At 39.8% G+C, this 14,903-nt stretch overlaps 1 protein-coding gene and 1 long non-coding RNA gene across 2 annotated transcripts; both read right to left on the bottom strand.

Moving 5' to 3' along the window:
- Positions 1 to 1,176: 1,176 nt before the first annotated feature.
- LOC148802885 (polygalacturonase-like) lies at positions 1,177 to 2,860 on the bottom strand. The gene is made up of 4 exons (XM_088900390.1): positions 2,426 to 2,860; positions 1,864 to 2,153; positions 1,524 to 1,752; positions 1,177 to 1,395 (listed from the first exon to the last, which is right to left on the bottom strand). Exons 1-4 carry the CDS (start codon positions 2,858 to 2,860, stop codon positions 1,177 to 1,179), a joined length of 1,173 nt encoding a protein of 390 aa, XP_088756516.1.
- Positions 2,861 to 5,363: 2,503 nt separating this feature from the next.
- LOC148802884 (uncharacterized) lies at positions 5,364 to 12,424 on the bottom strand. The gene is made up of 8 exons (XR_016081250.1): positions 8,213 to 12,424; positions 7,989 to 8,065; positions 7,837 to 7,902; positions 7,228 to 7,588; positions 7,069 to 7,145; positions 6,849 to 6,963; positions 6,673 to 6,763; positions 5,364 to 5,499 (listed from the first exon to the last, which is right to left on the bottom strand). It is a non-coding gene; the product is annotated as an uncharacterized LOC148802884 (long non-coding RNA).
- Between the last annotated feature and the right edge of the window lie 2,479 nt (positions 12,425 to 14,903).

The raw sequence follows: 14,903 nt of genomic DNA, 5'->3' as shown, positions 1-14,903 counted from the left end.
TGATGGGCCTGGAGGCCCAATATGAAGCCCAAGTCATGAGCTCATCGAGGACAGTAATTCTGGTCGATTACAATAGGGTTTTGGACATTCTTCATGATGACGTCTTTGAAAACGATCCCTTTTACAAACCCATACCTGGGCCTTCCCCATGACTTAATTCTATAGTCGGGGAGAAAACGGCCAAGAAGAGTGAGAGAAGAAAAGTTAGGACCTTCAGCATTTTGGATTTTGGTTGAGAGAGAGTGAAAGAGATCAGATGAAATAGCGGTTTGGGGGTGGGGAGTTATTTATAGGACTATAATTCTATTGATGTGACTAGAAATTGGCTGAAATCCAAAGAAATACGGCACCCAAATTGAAAATATTCTCAATGTAGTTACCCCTTACCAAACTCCCCTCTTTGCTTTTGAATATTATGAATTAATGCCTTCTGTGATATGTGTTTCCTTTTACATTTCTTCCAAATAGATATTCTGAAATTTTACTAATTAATGAAATGGGGTGATGTTTAATTGTCCAAATTTATGACAGAAATATTAATCAGTCCATGCATCTCTATACATAATATATCTCTTGTTTTTAATTTGTTACTTAACAACCTTCCAAACCAAACTTGTCTCTAACCACCCTGCCCCAAATGAATAAATAAAAGAAAGATGAGAAAACAATAAAAAGGTAAGAGACATACCCTACTCCCACCTGCCTATCCTTCTACTTCAAGACACACTTCACATGTGAGTGTGTGACATATTAGATGAGTGACATTAATTTAGGTCAACTGAGCCTTAGGAGAGTAAGAATGGTAAGTGGTAGGTCAACCTGAGCCTAACTTTTGCCCAAGGAGAAGGAGGAGGAAGAGGTCTAATTAATTGACACTTCAATTCTCAAGCTATAGGATATCGCACATCCATTTAATGATGACCATCAAAGGAGTTTCCACCGTTGATCTGGCCCTTAAATCACAAAAGGACAAAAATAAAACCCCATTACCTCTATCAATTTGCACCCAAAAAAAAACAAAAAAAACTCTGTAATTCAATCCTAGAAAAGGAAAATCAAAATTACAAACCTTGGGGTCAAAAAATAATTTAAAATAAAAATGAGAAATGGATAACCACTACAAATCCAAATTTTGTGTATGGGAAAATGGAAAAACAACAAAATATTACTTTTCTTCTAAAAACAGCTTGTTGGGTCAACTAAACCATAGGCCACTCCACTTGCATTGGTGCAAGATGATTGTGCCGTTTGATTGAGATAAGTAAGCTTTACATCATCCAATCTGATCCCTTCACATGGATTCTTGGGGCTACAGTCAAATTTCAAAGCCACTTGTGTTGCAGATGTTCCTTGGATATCCTTATATGTCACATTACTGATTTTCACCCCTGAAACCTGTAAAATTAAAACGTTGATTAGAAAGCTTTGAAACTTAAATGAATTTTTGGGCCTATATATAGGCCCAATGACAAGCGCCTAAGGGTTCCTTAGGCTAGCTGTTAGGTGATGGGGCAGTGATGTACCTGATCAGGGCAGTTTTCTCTTCGAGGGCAATAGTTCTGATCAATTATAATTGGGTTGTATACATTCTTCATGACGATGTTTGTAAAGAGGACATCTTTAACAAATCCACGGCTGTCCCTTCCCCATGACTTAATCCTGAGCCCATTTTGAGTACCATTGAAGATAGCAGTTTTAACTGTCACATTCTGAACGCCCTCTTCTTCGAGGTCCTTGGCAAGGCTCCCAATGCTGCAGCATACAAACCCATGCACACGTCAACCTCACTTGATCGAGTTCATTCATAATATACCAAGGTAATTAACAAGTATACACCAGCCCTTACTGATTAACAAAGCTAACCTGATACCATGTCCAGGCCCACATGCAACATGCTCGATCCACAAGTTTGTTGTACCAGGCCCAATCGATATACAGTCGTCGCCGGTCTTGATGCCGGAGCTCATGATGGTGATGCCCGTCGACAGTTGCACATGGATCCCGTCGGTGTTAGGGCTGTTTGCTGAGGCTGTGACCATCACTCCTTGGATGAAGACATTTTCACAGCCATTGATCACAATGTGGAACATCTGGCTGTTTACAGATGATAATCCATTGATGACAATGTTCTTTGAGTTCACAATGGTTAGAGTCTGCATGCATGGTTGATATAGACAAAATCATCTGGTCAGGCAGGTCAAGCTCTAGTTGCTTGCAAGTGAATAGTGGACATTGGGGACTGGAAATCGCAGTTTTCTTTTACCAAGGAACATAGTATTAAACAATGTATAAACAATGGAAAAAGTATATATATATATATATATATTTACTGCTTAATTTGTGCCCCCAGTAGTTAAAGCTTTAATTTTGCATTTGGATGCAATATTGATTTGGTTGTTTTGATTTACTGCTTAATTTAACCTACCGTAGCTCCTGCTGGGCAACCCTTGCTCACAGCCTTGCAAGCCCACAGAGCGCTGCCTTGCCCATCAAGTGTTCCTCCATTGACTGTAACACCACTCACACCCTCAAACCTAATCCAGGTTCCGGCACTGCCCAGGACAGTGTAGTCCGATGGGGCGACGAGAGTCCCGTCGATACGTATCATGATGTCGGTGTTCTTGCAATTCCCACCAAAGGTTGCTTGCTTCAGAGAATATCTTCCCGGCGGCACATAGATCATGGCCGGGCTGACTGAGCTGCAAGCCGCTGCCCATGCACTGAGGAACGCTTGGGTTGAATCTGTCTTGCCATCTGGCATGGCTCCCAGCCTGACCACATTGTAGATTGCATATACTGGTGAAGGATGGAATGCAACAAAGAAGAAGAATGAAAGAATTGGAATTATGGGGTTCACCATTGTTTTTGTCGAGGGAAGGGTAGAGACTAGAAATAGAGAATTTGGAGTTAACGGTTGATTGAAGAAGCTATTGATGTTTTGGGGGGGGGGGGGGGGGGGGTTATTTATAGGATTCAATTGGGGTTTGAAAATTGAAATCCAAAGCAATTATATTGTATATAATTGATATTAATGAAGGAAAAATAAATTGAAAAGGAAAAGCAATTGAGTCATGATTCATGAATGTCTACACGTATAGGAAGCTTTGAGCGCAAGATGAGGAGATGCAGCTTATAAATCTTAATTTGCCACTTGCATAAGTTTGTATATGCTGTGCTTTTATCGCATTTCCTTTTATTATTACTAATTATATTTTAATTCAATTATCGAATAACCAAATATACAAACTAAGTGTAATCCAGCATTAGATGCACTTAGGGGCTGCAATCAGGTTGGGTTAATCTGAATCCGATCGAACTAATGAAATCTTAAATCTGAATCTGATCCGAAATATAGACAAATTTGGGAATCTCAAACAGCCCCAAGTTTTTTTTTTTATCTTGGTGGGTTGATAATTATGCAAATTAATCAATATGGAGATTAATTAGCAATTAATTTCAATCTCATTTATGCTTTCAGTTCTATTTAATTTTCCTCTTGAAGTAGGCTGGCAAAGAACTTGCTTAATTAATTAGGAGGAGAAAGAAAGAAATAGGCTGGCCACGTGAGTTGAACAAAAACCATCATTAAATAGTTATTTAGTAGCCCACCATTGGATCCAATATGAACAATAAATTTGCATTTGCATTTGTATTTGGATTTTGTATTGTTCATCTTCATACAAGGCAAATTGTACTTTTTTTTGCATCCACCAATATGTAACTGCAGTCTAGAGTTTTGTGATTGAAGGCATTATTACATTAATTAAATTGACACCATTTTCCTATTGAATTTGATACTGAAATCTACTTACCAAAAAATTTATATCAACCACAAAACACACACACAACACACACATATATAAAGTTATTTTTTTCCTGTATGTATTTATTTGGGAGATCTCAATTTGGGTCAGGCCAGGCTCAAATCAAGCTAGCTAGAGCTACCTGAGTTCTCTAACCAAGGCCCAGCTTGAAGCCCAAAAACTCGGGCCCACAGGTTGAGCCCACCTAAGCTGTGGCCCTAGAACAAAGGTACCTATTTGTTGAAAACATTGTCAAATGCAACATATATATGATCGAGATGAATTAATAGTCAATATTTTTTGCGTTCTTCACATTCATATAGACATGGTCTATAATTTGGTATCTAATTAAGCATCTAAATTTATAAGTCTAAACTGGAGCAAACCTTATGGCCTCTTCCTTGCTGAGAGTATGGATGTATCCTGTGAATGATGGTGATGATGGTGAATGTTCTGGGGTGAACTTATCTAGCTTCAAGCAGCTATATATTCGATTCTACAATATTATTCAACTAATTGGGTTTAATTTAAGCAACCACAATTACATGGCAATCACTTATATATTGGGCTTTTTATGGCTTATATCAAAAAGTAGGGTAAGGGAGCACCTGATGGCTTTCTAAGTCAACTGCTTCACATGGGTTAATATTATAGGGATTGTTATCCTATTGATTGTTAAAAAACAAAGGGAAAACGATTTCATAAATGGGTGCTCTAACGGAGAAGTTGTTTCTCAACAATTTCCACAACTAATAATAGGATATGTTTGAACAAAATAAGTTTATATGAATAGATGTAAATGGCTGTCCATAGTGAATAGGATGAGTTCTGAAGTTCAAAGCAGAGAATGTTGGTTTTGACTCTCTGTTATACTTCGACTTTTTTAATCCAAACCATAAACTTTCATTAATATAAAGTACTAGTAAAGATTGTACACCATAAACCTTCATTTGTAGCTACCGTATGTACTTGGTTGAATGATCTGTATTCTGTAATCCAATTAGCACTACAATAAAATTAGTTTACGACCGCCGGCTTTAATCTAAGGCGGCGGTCTTCAGCCCGCCCCCTAAATCTCTGCCAGCTTAGGTCAAGACCGCCGCCTTAGGTGGCCGGTTCAAATTGCTCTGGAGAAGTGGTCACACCAAGCCGCCGGCTTAGCATTAATCAGGCGGCTTAGATACCAAAAGACCACCGCCTTAGATTTCTGTCATGCTCTGTCGTGTTCTTAGGCAGTCCGAACATGACCGCCACCTTATGTGTTGTTTGTAGCTAAACCGGCAGTTTCATGACCGCCGGCTTAGATCTTTTTTTTTTCATTTTTTATTTATACTAGATTTATTCTAATATTTTTTGGTCATGTTGATGGCTAACCTAGCGGACATGACCTCCGGCATATACCTATTTTTTTCAAAAAAAATGCATATGCCCACTTAATTGCAGCATTTTTGCGGTACCTGAATTTTTTATTAATCTAGCATTTTCATACCTGTTTAATACAGCAAAACCATTTGATGAAACAATTTAAAATGAAATCTATTAATTCAAAGATTATATATTAAAATATCCAAACGACATTGTTCAAATACAATATCCAATTGACATATAAATAGTACAATAACTTAAAAAAATAATCAAATTCTCTAATAATGAAGCACATCTTCCAATGCAAATCCACTTAACATATTGGTTGAACCTGCAAATCAAAACATATAAATATTAGAATTATATTTAAGTATTTTAACTATAAAGATAGGAATAGTAACTAAAATTTACATGGGCTGAATTCTAAGCAATTAGTGGTGGAAATTTTTAGTTAATTTAATTAAGACCAGGATTAAAATGAGAAATTAGTTATCTTGACTTGTTAAGAAAGAAACAATGCAAGGCCAAGCCAACTAATATGAATCATGCATACTTATATAGGAATCTTTCAAGAGAATCTGAAAAGTAGTCCCCAATTAGGAGATCAACTATTCTAGCTTATGACAAAAAGAAAACCTATTCTAGTTTATGGTCTCGGTTTGGGATGGATTGTATGACAAAAGGGAGAAAATAAGGTCTGCGTACTATAATCATGCTGAAAATACCTGGCTCTCTAGAAGTTATCTCTACAAATTCATCAAGTGTTCCTGCAGTAAATGCTTTGTACTCCATACTTGGAAATTTCCTTAGTTCTGTTCTTCTGACCACTGTGTCTCACGTCTCCAAGAAGGGTGGCCATCATAAAGGATGGATTATGAATAACCTCAATGCGTCTCATTTGGATTACTACTATGCATTCATTGGAGTACTGAGCCTTCTGAACTTTTCTTCCTTTCTATGAGTAGGTTCTATGTTTATAGAGCAGAGATCTCTGATTCAATGGAAGTGCTCAAAAATGGCCATAGAACCCTCTTAGATCCTGTATTCCTCACTATGCAAGCCAGTCACTGCCGTAGCATACAGCCTAAGCAGGATGTCTGAGATAATTGCCCCTATAAGAACAGTAAGGCTGATACGAGATAGACCACAAGATGGGAAGACCATGGAAAGGCTGTTGACTGAAGGTGATCTGGTGGTTTGCCCTGAAGGAACCACATGTAGGGAGCCATACCTACTGAGGTTCAGCTCTCTGTTTGCTGAATTGGTTGATGTTCCTGTAGCAATGACTGCATGTGAGCATGCTCTATGGGACGACAGTAAGTGGGTTCAAGTTCTTGGACCACATATTCTTCTTCATAAACCCAAACCCTAGTTACCAGGTTCAGTTTCTTGGGAAGGTTCCTAGACAGCTAACATGCACCAGGGGAAGATCTAGTTATGATGTAGCTAATCACATTCAAAGGCAGATAGCAGATGCTTCGGGGTTTGAGTGTACAACACTTACAAGGAGAGAAAAATACATGATGCTAGCCGGCAATGAAGGGGTGGTGTATGACAGTAGTAAAAGCCCTCGTTTAAAGCACATAATATCAACACTGCATGAAAGAGAACAAAAAGAGAAATAAAAACACATTTTAAACTTTTTGTGATGTAATTTTTGTTGGGGTCTAATATATTTACCAATTACTACTGTTTATCCATGGAGATGTGGGGACCATGGAATTGCTTTTACTGCTGCAGTGTGCTCGCAGAATTTAAGCACAGGCTGTGTGGAATGTTGATTCCAAACAAAAAGCTGCATAGAGAAAAGAAGGCAGGTTTAAAAATTACAATTTTCCATTGCCATAGTAAATTATCACATGAAGAGATGCCAGTAAGCATCCTAAGAACCAGGAAGTACAATTAATCACTCGCTTCACTATCATTTCCTCCATATGCTAGCTCGCAGTTATCGTAAGACCACTTCAGTCCACAAACCTAAATCAGAAGAAAACTTTCAGTCTAAGAGAATTATTATCTGTCATAAAATATTCAAGTATCAACTTAACTAATTACATACTTATATCATTATAGCTACTAAAATGCATTCCCTTATTCAATTCTCTTCTATGTATTTCTGCAAGTTGAGCTTGAACTCTTCAATATTGAGTTTGATAACTTGAATTTCATCAGGATCCTCAGAAAAAGCATCCTCAATATCACTTTCTGTTATTTCTTTACATTCATGTTCTGGTGTTGCCGGTACTTCAATAATGGGTTCACAATCATAGGTTTCAGAGGTTGCTCCTGATACTGGGCTTGGCACTGGTGGAGGTAGTAGAACTGGATTGGTACGCACATGTGGCGTTTGATCAGCTACTATGGGTGCAGTTGAAATTACTAGACCCTTCTCTTCCGGCATTGGTAAGGCAAGCTGTGCACTGCATCCAACAAATTCTTTCAATCATCTAGTGCATGAAAAATATGACATGCATCTAATATTGTTGTCATCATTGTTGTCCCCATCTCTCTATCTCTATAGGTAGAATTACAAGGTCAAAGAACAACTTGAGGTGTTTGGATGTTATAGTCTATCCAGTCAACAATGGTACCCTGCTTAGAGAAATAATTTGGATTAACCACCCTATAGGAAAGTTCATTGTTGATAAAGAGAGATGGAGCATCTAACCTGGTCTATCACAAGGACTGAGAGATCCTTCATAATTTGAGCAAGCTCATTCACTGATTCCACAACCTGTGAATAAATTTCAGTTAATTAAAAGAATAGCACAAAGTTTCACAGACCAACCAGGCCAGAGCTAGTGCAGAGTTTCCTTCTACCTGTCTGATCTCCCTCTCCCTTTCCAGTGTGAATGCCTTGCTCTTTTTTAGCTTGGCCATTTGGTGATCATTAAAACCTTGAATATAAAAAGCATCCACTTAGATCTTTGACTAACTAACCTTTTCTCACACAGAATTCTTATTAACACTGCTACTTTTACAGGCTAAAATCTTGTGAACTAAGGATATTACTAGAGAATTTACAAAGAAGAGAAAGAGATTACCATATCAATAAAGTCATCATTCTCTACTTTAGACTTATCATTCAAATCCATCTCCAAATCAACCCATCTTGACCCTACACCAGAAAGGTAAGTAATAATTGTTATTCATAAAATCTCATAGACAGAAAATCCCGAAAGTGTGCAACATCTCAAATAATAATTATTAATTATTAATTTTTTTAACCAATAAGTTTTCATTTTCCTTCTTTACTTGAGAACTTCTATATCCAGAGCAGTATACTTGCAGCATGATGGACCCCATAACCTACAGATGCCGGGATCGAAACCTAGATCTGATCAAAGAAAAAACTCTTTTTTTTTTTGATGAATAATAATAAGTTTATTGATTCAGAAGCAACTTTAGAGTGAGTTCATACATCATCCCAACGAGAGGCACGAGCTGCAGCCCCTCCTTGAGTCTTACAAGTAAACTAGGAAAGAAAAACAATAATCACAACTGAGCCCAAAATAATTCTTCCCTATTTACCCCTTGCTTAGCTAACACATCTGACAAAGTATTTGCTGATCTCCCCACCCACTGTACAGTGACCAACATATTCCTTGTCAACCAACTAAATTTCTTCATTTCATTCTTGTATCGCCACATAGCCTCTTCAGAATTTTTTAACCAACCCACCACCACTTTGGAATCCCCCTCGATTATTAAGAGTTCTGCCCTGATGGAGTTCCCAATTCCCAAGGGACCTGAGTAGAGCAACAAAATCTCTCCCTTCTCATTTCTCAAAGCACCCCCCACTCCGGATAATCCTGGATTACCCATGCTGCTTCCATCAAAGTTCAACTTTATTGAGCCTTCGGGTGGAGGAGACTAGCTTGTAATTGATTTGTCCTTTAAAGATGAGCACCTTGCTACTGCTGACCAATTTCTCCAAAGGTCATTAAAGGAGAATTGATGGAAGGTTTCCAAGGTCTTCAGCCAATGTATTGCCCTGTTTAACACACAGTCTTTCAAATCTTCGCTGTTCCTTTCCTTGTCTTGAAAAATTCTGAGATTCCTTTCTTCCCAAAGAGTCCAAGTCAAAGCAGCACGAGCACATCTCCACATAATTCTCCCTATTTTTGTAGGCCAATAAAAGGTAGAATGGTTGAAGAGCATGTGAACTTCTGCTGGTAGACTCCAACTACCCCCAAACAACGAAAGTAGCCAAGCCCAAAGGTCTGTAGAAAAAAGACAAGATACTAGTAGATGGTAACAATCCTCACCGTGAGCTCTACAGAGGATACACCAATTAGGAGAAATACAGAGAAAAGGTCTTCTCTTTTGTAGGTTGTCTAAAGTGTTTACTTTCCCATGGAATACCTCCCAACAAAAAGCCATAATTTTTGGGGGGACTGTCCTGCACCAAATTTCTTTAGACGGAAAGGGTTGGTGAGAAGAAAGTTGAGAGATGGACTTGAAGAAAGAAGCACAAGAGAAAGTTCCAATGGGCCTAGGAGTCCAAACTCTCTTATCTGGCTTGGAGGGATCCAAACAAACCTGATTAAGACAACCAAGCAAAATAGAAAGAGACTCAATTTCAGCATCCCTAAGTCCTCTACGAAACCCAAAATCCCAAGTAGGATCTAAGGGTGTTCCCAAAGGTGAAACAAATTTTGAGACCACCTCGTTTTTGTACAAAGAAATAGAAAAAAGCGAAGGGAACAAGTCCTTTAACGGTGAGTCTCCTACCCAAATATCCTTCCAAAAAAGAACAGAGTTGCCAGAACAAACTTCATACCTGATAAAATTGAGGAATTGAGGAAGGGTGTTGTGAATAGCCTTCCACGGTGCTGCTAGGTTAGCTTGCCTCGATACACTAGCATCCCATCCGTTCTCTGACCTCCCATGAATGCTTCCCACCACCTCATGCCACAATCTCTCTCTTTCCAAAGGCCATCTCCACAACCATTTCCCTAACAGAGCTTGATTCTTTCTAATTACCCTCCCAATTCCCAAGCCCCCCTCTTCTTTACTTCTGCACACAATTTCCCAATTAACCAAGTGATCCTTTTTTTCTTGTCCCAGCTCCCATAAGAAGTCTCTCATCAACTTCTCCAGTTTCCTGGCTTCCCTAACCGGTATCCTAAAGACAGACAAATAATAGGTAGGTAAGTTAGCCAAGGTAGCTCTTATTAGGGTAATTCTCCCTCCTAAAGAGATATAGTTCCTCTTCCATGAGGCTAATCTCTTCTCAAACTTTTCTATCACTGGGGTCCAAAATCTACTCTCCCTAGGATTTACCCCTAAAGGAAGCCCTAAATATGACATAGGCCAAGTAGAGGTGGAACACTCAAGACATTCCGCAATAGCCTCGACATCCCCTACCTCCAAATTTATACCCGCTATGCAGCTCTTTTCCAGATTTATTCTCAAATTAGAGACACTTTCAAATCCTTTTATTATCTCCTTTAGGTTTGCTACCTTTTCACTAATACCTCCTTCACAAAAAATCATTAGGTCATCTACAAACTGAAGGTGGGTGACGGGGACTTGGTGTCTCCCTATTCTCCAACCCCTAATGGCATCTTCGCTGTCAGCCTTAGTAATTATCCTACTAATCACATCAGCTACTAAGGTAAAAAGGAAGGGTGAAAGTGGATCCCCTTGCCTGACACCCCTGCAAGTTGGAAAAAAGAAAAAAACTCATTCAAACCATTCCATTTGAACACCCCAGATTTCAGAGTTCAAAAAAGACAAAAAGTACATCTGGGTTAGTACCAAAGTCTTTTCCCACCATTTAATAGTTCTTTTTATGGGTTTTATTGATAAAAGGAACACAAAGAGTCAGGAAGCAGCTCCGGTGTGAACTGTGAAGAAAAAACGTACCAATTGTTCTCGGACGGTACACAAATTAGGCTGTTACGACAAGTTGAAGGAAGAGAGAGATGAGGAAGAAAAGAAAACATATACTATAATTTACAATAAACATTGAACATACATAAAATCAACAGAAACAAATGTATTTACTTCTCCAAACCATGAAAGGAGATAGTATTTGTATTTATTAGTGCAACTGAGTACCTTTTAGCTAAAAGAGTAATTTGGTGCCATCAATTTCATTTATACAATCAAGCTCTGAAGTTTCTATGGGTCTAGATATGCTAGAAACAACAAGATGTGTAATAGTTGCTGATACACCAAATCAGAGATTTGCATTTGGAGTCTGATTGAATGTAAGGAAAAAAAATTAACGTATTGATCTCTGAATTGGTGTATCAGCTTGTTTCTAGTAGATCTGGTCTCTATTGCTTGACATGAGGTAAAATCTCAGACTAACAGTATGAGGATGCAAGTTTTAATCTGGACAACTCTGTATTAAAATGCCAGAGGTTAGCTCTGTATCCAGTCCACCCCATCCTAAGAACCCTAATAGCCAAGAGCAACAACATTGAGTAATTATAACCTAGAATAGTAGTCAAGCCCACGTTTTAATGAAACCCCTAAAAAAAGTTTCTTCTTTGAGTTTTATATCAATTCACTCAGCCAAACCACATTGTCATTGCTTGAGTTTGCTACTTTTGTTATCTAGCCGTTCTTTCCAAAATACACAATGAATGCCATTTTTCCTATAAATTGTCATTTCCTTCTTTAATAAATTCATGATGTTAATATTCAACAAATTATGGACTATTTTAATAATATACTTTTCAATAGAATGATAGATCAATCTTGTTTCTTCATCTGGCCCAGTCAGGATCCCAGAAATGCACCAGATTTTGGTTCCCGTTTCCATGTCATCCATGCAGCCAAGCTTTTAAAGGTAGGGTAGATTTAAAATTCTGCTCACACAAAGGAAATTTCCGCCATCAGACTTCCAAGATAGCAAGAAACTTCCCCTGTGCTACCATACTAGCGATGGATGATTCAGGTATATTATAGATGTTCCCATCAAATCTTGACCTGATTAACCTTTAAGCCTCAAACCTATAGTCATTACAATCTATAACACCAAGAGCCCACTCTTCACAATTCTCAATTGATGTAACCAGGAACCAGTGAAGAGATGCTCATGCCATCGTTTAGATGAAGTTCTCAAACAAATAATTACAGGAAATACTCATTATTATCGGTTTTTGTGCAGTTCTACCTATATTTTAGATTAAAACGAGGGACAAAGAAAATATGAAATGGATTTAAAAGGCAGCAGATATGCAAAATATATAAGCATTTGTTAATGGAGTCAAATTTCCTAGGAAAAAACATCTAATCATTATGAATCAGAATACAGAACCACATTCAAACCAATCTCATGAACAACGGGTGCAAAACATTAACACAGTAAAGGCTAAAAGTAGAAAGCAATTTCTTCTTGTGTGAAGTACGTCCACTTTCATTCGTACGGGAGAGGGAGGGAATGGATTCCATTTTAGCCCAACCAAACAGTTGGAATCAGAATAGCCCATTCCAATTCTGATTCCAGACCTCATTCCCACGAACCAAACTAGGACTTAAAAAACAGAAATTGCAAGTAAATTACAGTGCAAGTCGAATTGCCCAATTGATTAATTTTAATTAAATTGAAAAATTTTTAAATTGTTATAAAAAAAGAATTGATAATTTTAACTAAACTCAGCTCATGTTCAATCTCAGCCCATTCAAAATCTGACAAATGCTCAACCCAACTTGATGAGGGGTGATTTGGTTCTCCAATGAAATCACAACAGTTGGCACTATAGAACTATCTACAGGAAGACCTACGGACAGCTCGAGAGATGTCAGATTGGAGTAAAGAGGTGACCTACCTCCGCCAACCTAGCCCAAGTCCAATTAGCGACCTGCCCAATGTGACGAGCGATTTCCTTCTCAAGTAGGTAGTCGTCTTCGATTCCCTCGGGATCACGATGACACGTTGATGGGGCTGATCTCGATCTCGCCTGCCTCGGATGAGACCAGATAAGCATCATCAACTTACATGGAGTTCATCTCCAGGCGTGGAATCACCTCTGAATCAGACAAGCTGGAGATCTCGGACACATTTCGTGGAGCTCACGATAGTTATCCTATATAAAGGCATCCTCTTGCTTAGAAAAAGGGTGTGCGATTTAGCTCCCAAGATACTAGCTTTCTTGCTTTCTTGCAATTAAACATCTATTTCGCTAACTTAAGCATCGGAGTACCCACCCTGGCTAAAGCAACTCAGACATTCTGATTATGTCTCTCTTGCAGCTCAACCAAACAACCTCACCCGTCTAGCGTCCGAGCTATCCGCTAGTAGGGAGCTACCAGGTCGCACACCATCAATTGGTGTCGTTTGTGGGAACTACTATATAAAGCCTAGTTCTCACCACCGCTCTCAAGCTTTTGAAACCAATGGCATCCTCAAGAAACAATAACACCAACAACAATGCATGCATGGACGGTGCGATCACAAGGGGCAAGACCAGCCCGCAATGGACGCTGAGGTCCCCTCTGTTACCATCGGGCAATTTGCCGTGCCCCTGACTATGCCTAGCATCCCGGCCAACAAAAGCCTAAACCTCCCACTACCTGTCATGAACGTGCCTCTCCCGTTGGTTGAGCCTTCTATGGTTTCCACTAGGATCGACGGCCGCCAGTTCAACGAGCTAGTGCAGTACACCCACGGGATGGACCTGTAGATGCAGCAATGGAAAGTCGCTTTGCAACGATGGCTGGGGTGCAGCAGTAGCAATAGAACCAGGTTGCCGCCAACCTGAACGTGAATCAGCAGCAAGGCGACCTTCACCAAAACCAAGAACAAGTGTCGGATCCTCCTCGCCCACGACAACACAATCAAGTGAGGACCCGCACCTCGAAAGCCCGGGACCCGACCTACGTCCCATCGGAGGAAACCAGCTGAATGACCTCTTCAGTTGGAACTGAGATGACTACTTCCACCAAGGGGTGCAGAAGGAGGCATCGCAAACGATCTTGTCATGCTGCCGAAAAGAGCCAATTCGCCTCAAAGGATGAGGAGCAGGCGAGGAGGGAAGAAGAAAGAAAAGAAGCTGGCCAGATTGTGACCTCGTCAGCACATCACTTATCCCCTAGTTCTCCACTCGTGGAAGAGATCCTCACGACCCCACGGCCTAAAGACTTTAAAGCCCCCAAACTGAAATCTTATGATGGCACAACTGACCTGGTCAACCATCTCGACAACTTCTAGGCCTTGGTGTAACTCCATGAGGCCAATGACACGAGCATGTGCATGGCCTTCCCGACTCCCTTTCGGGCCACAACTCGGATGTGGTACTCAAGACTGGCAGTAGGCTCAATTAAGAGTTGGAGTTAGTTTGTCGATCTCTTCACCACCCATTTCACGATGAGTAAGCGGTGTCCAAATTCAACGACCTGCCTCCTGAATGTGGTCTGGCAACCTGATGAGAAACTCTGGGATTACATCAAGCGGTTTAACCTAGAGCGATACAGATCCCAAACCTCGACCTAGTTGTCTAGCTTACTGCAGTAGTTAACGGCATCCGACACCCTGACTTGTGTTGGGAGGTCGAGTTGAACCCTACAACCACCATGGAGGAGTTCCTCAACCAAGCAGCCAAGTTCATAAAGCTAAGGAAGTAATCAAATCCCAGTTAGAGTTGAGCGGAAAATGGAAGAGGTCGGAAGACGAACAGGGGGCAGTAAACATAGGAAGAAGAGCATGTCGTGAGGCGCAACAAGTCCCCCCAAAAAGGGCAAAGCAAGCCGTTGTGTAGGAGAAGCAGGTCTCCCTAT

The sequence above is a fragment of the Nelumbo nucifera genome, chromosome 1 (genome assembly GCF_055504915.1).
Source record: "Nelumbo nucifera cultivar China Antique chromosome 1, China Antique-T2T, whole genome shotgun sequence".
NCBI classification, from domain to species: Eukaryota; Viridiplantae; Streptophyta; class Magnoliopsida; order Proteales; family Nelumbonaceae; genus Nelumbo; species Nelumbo nucifera.
This window is presented reverse-complemented; position numbering and strand designations above follow the sequence as displayed.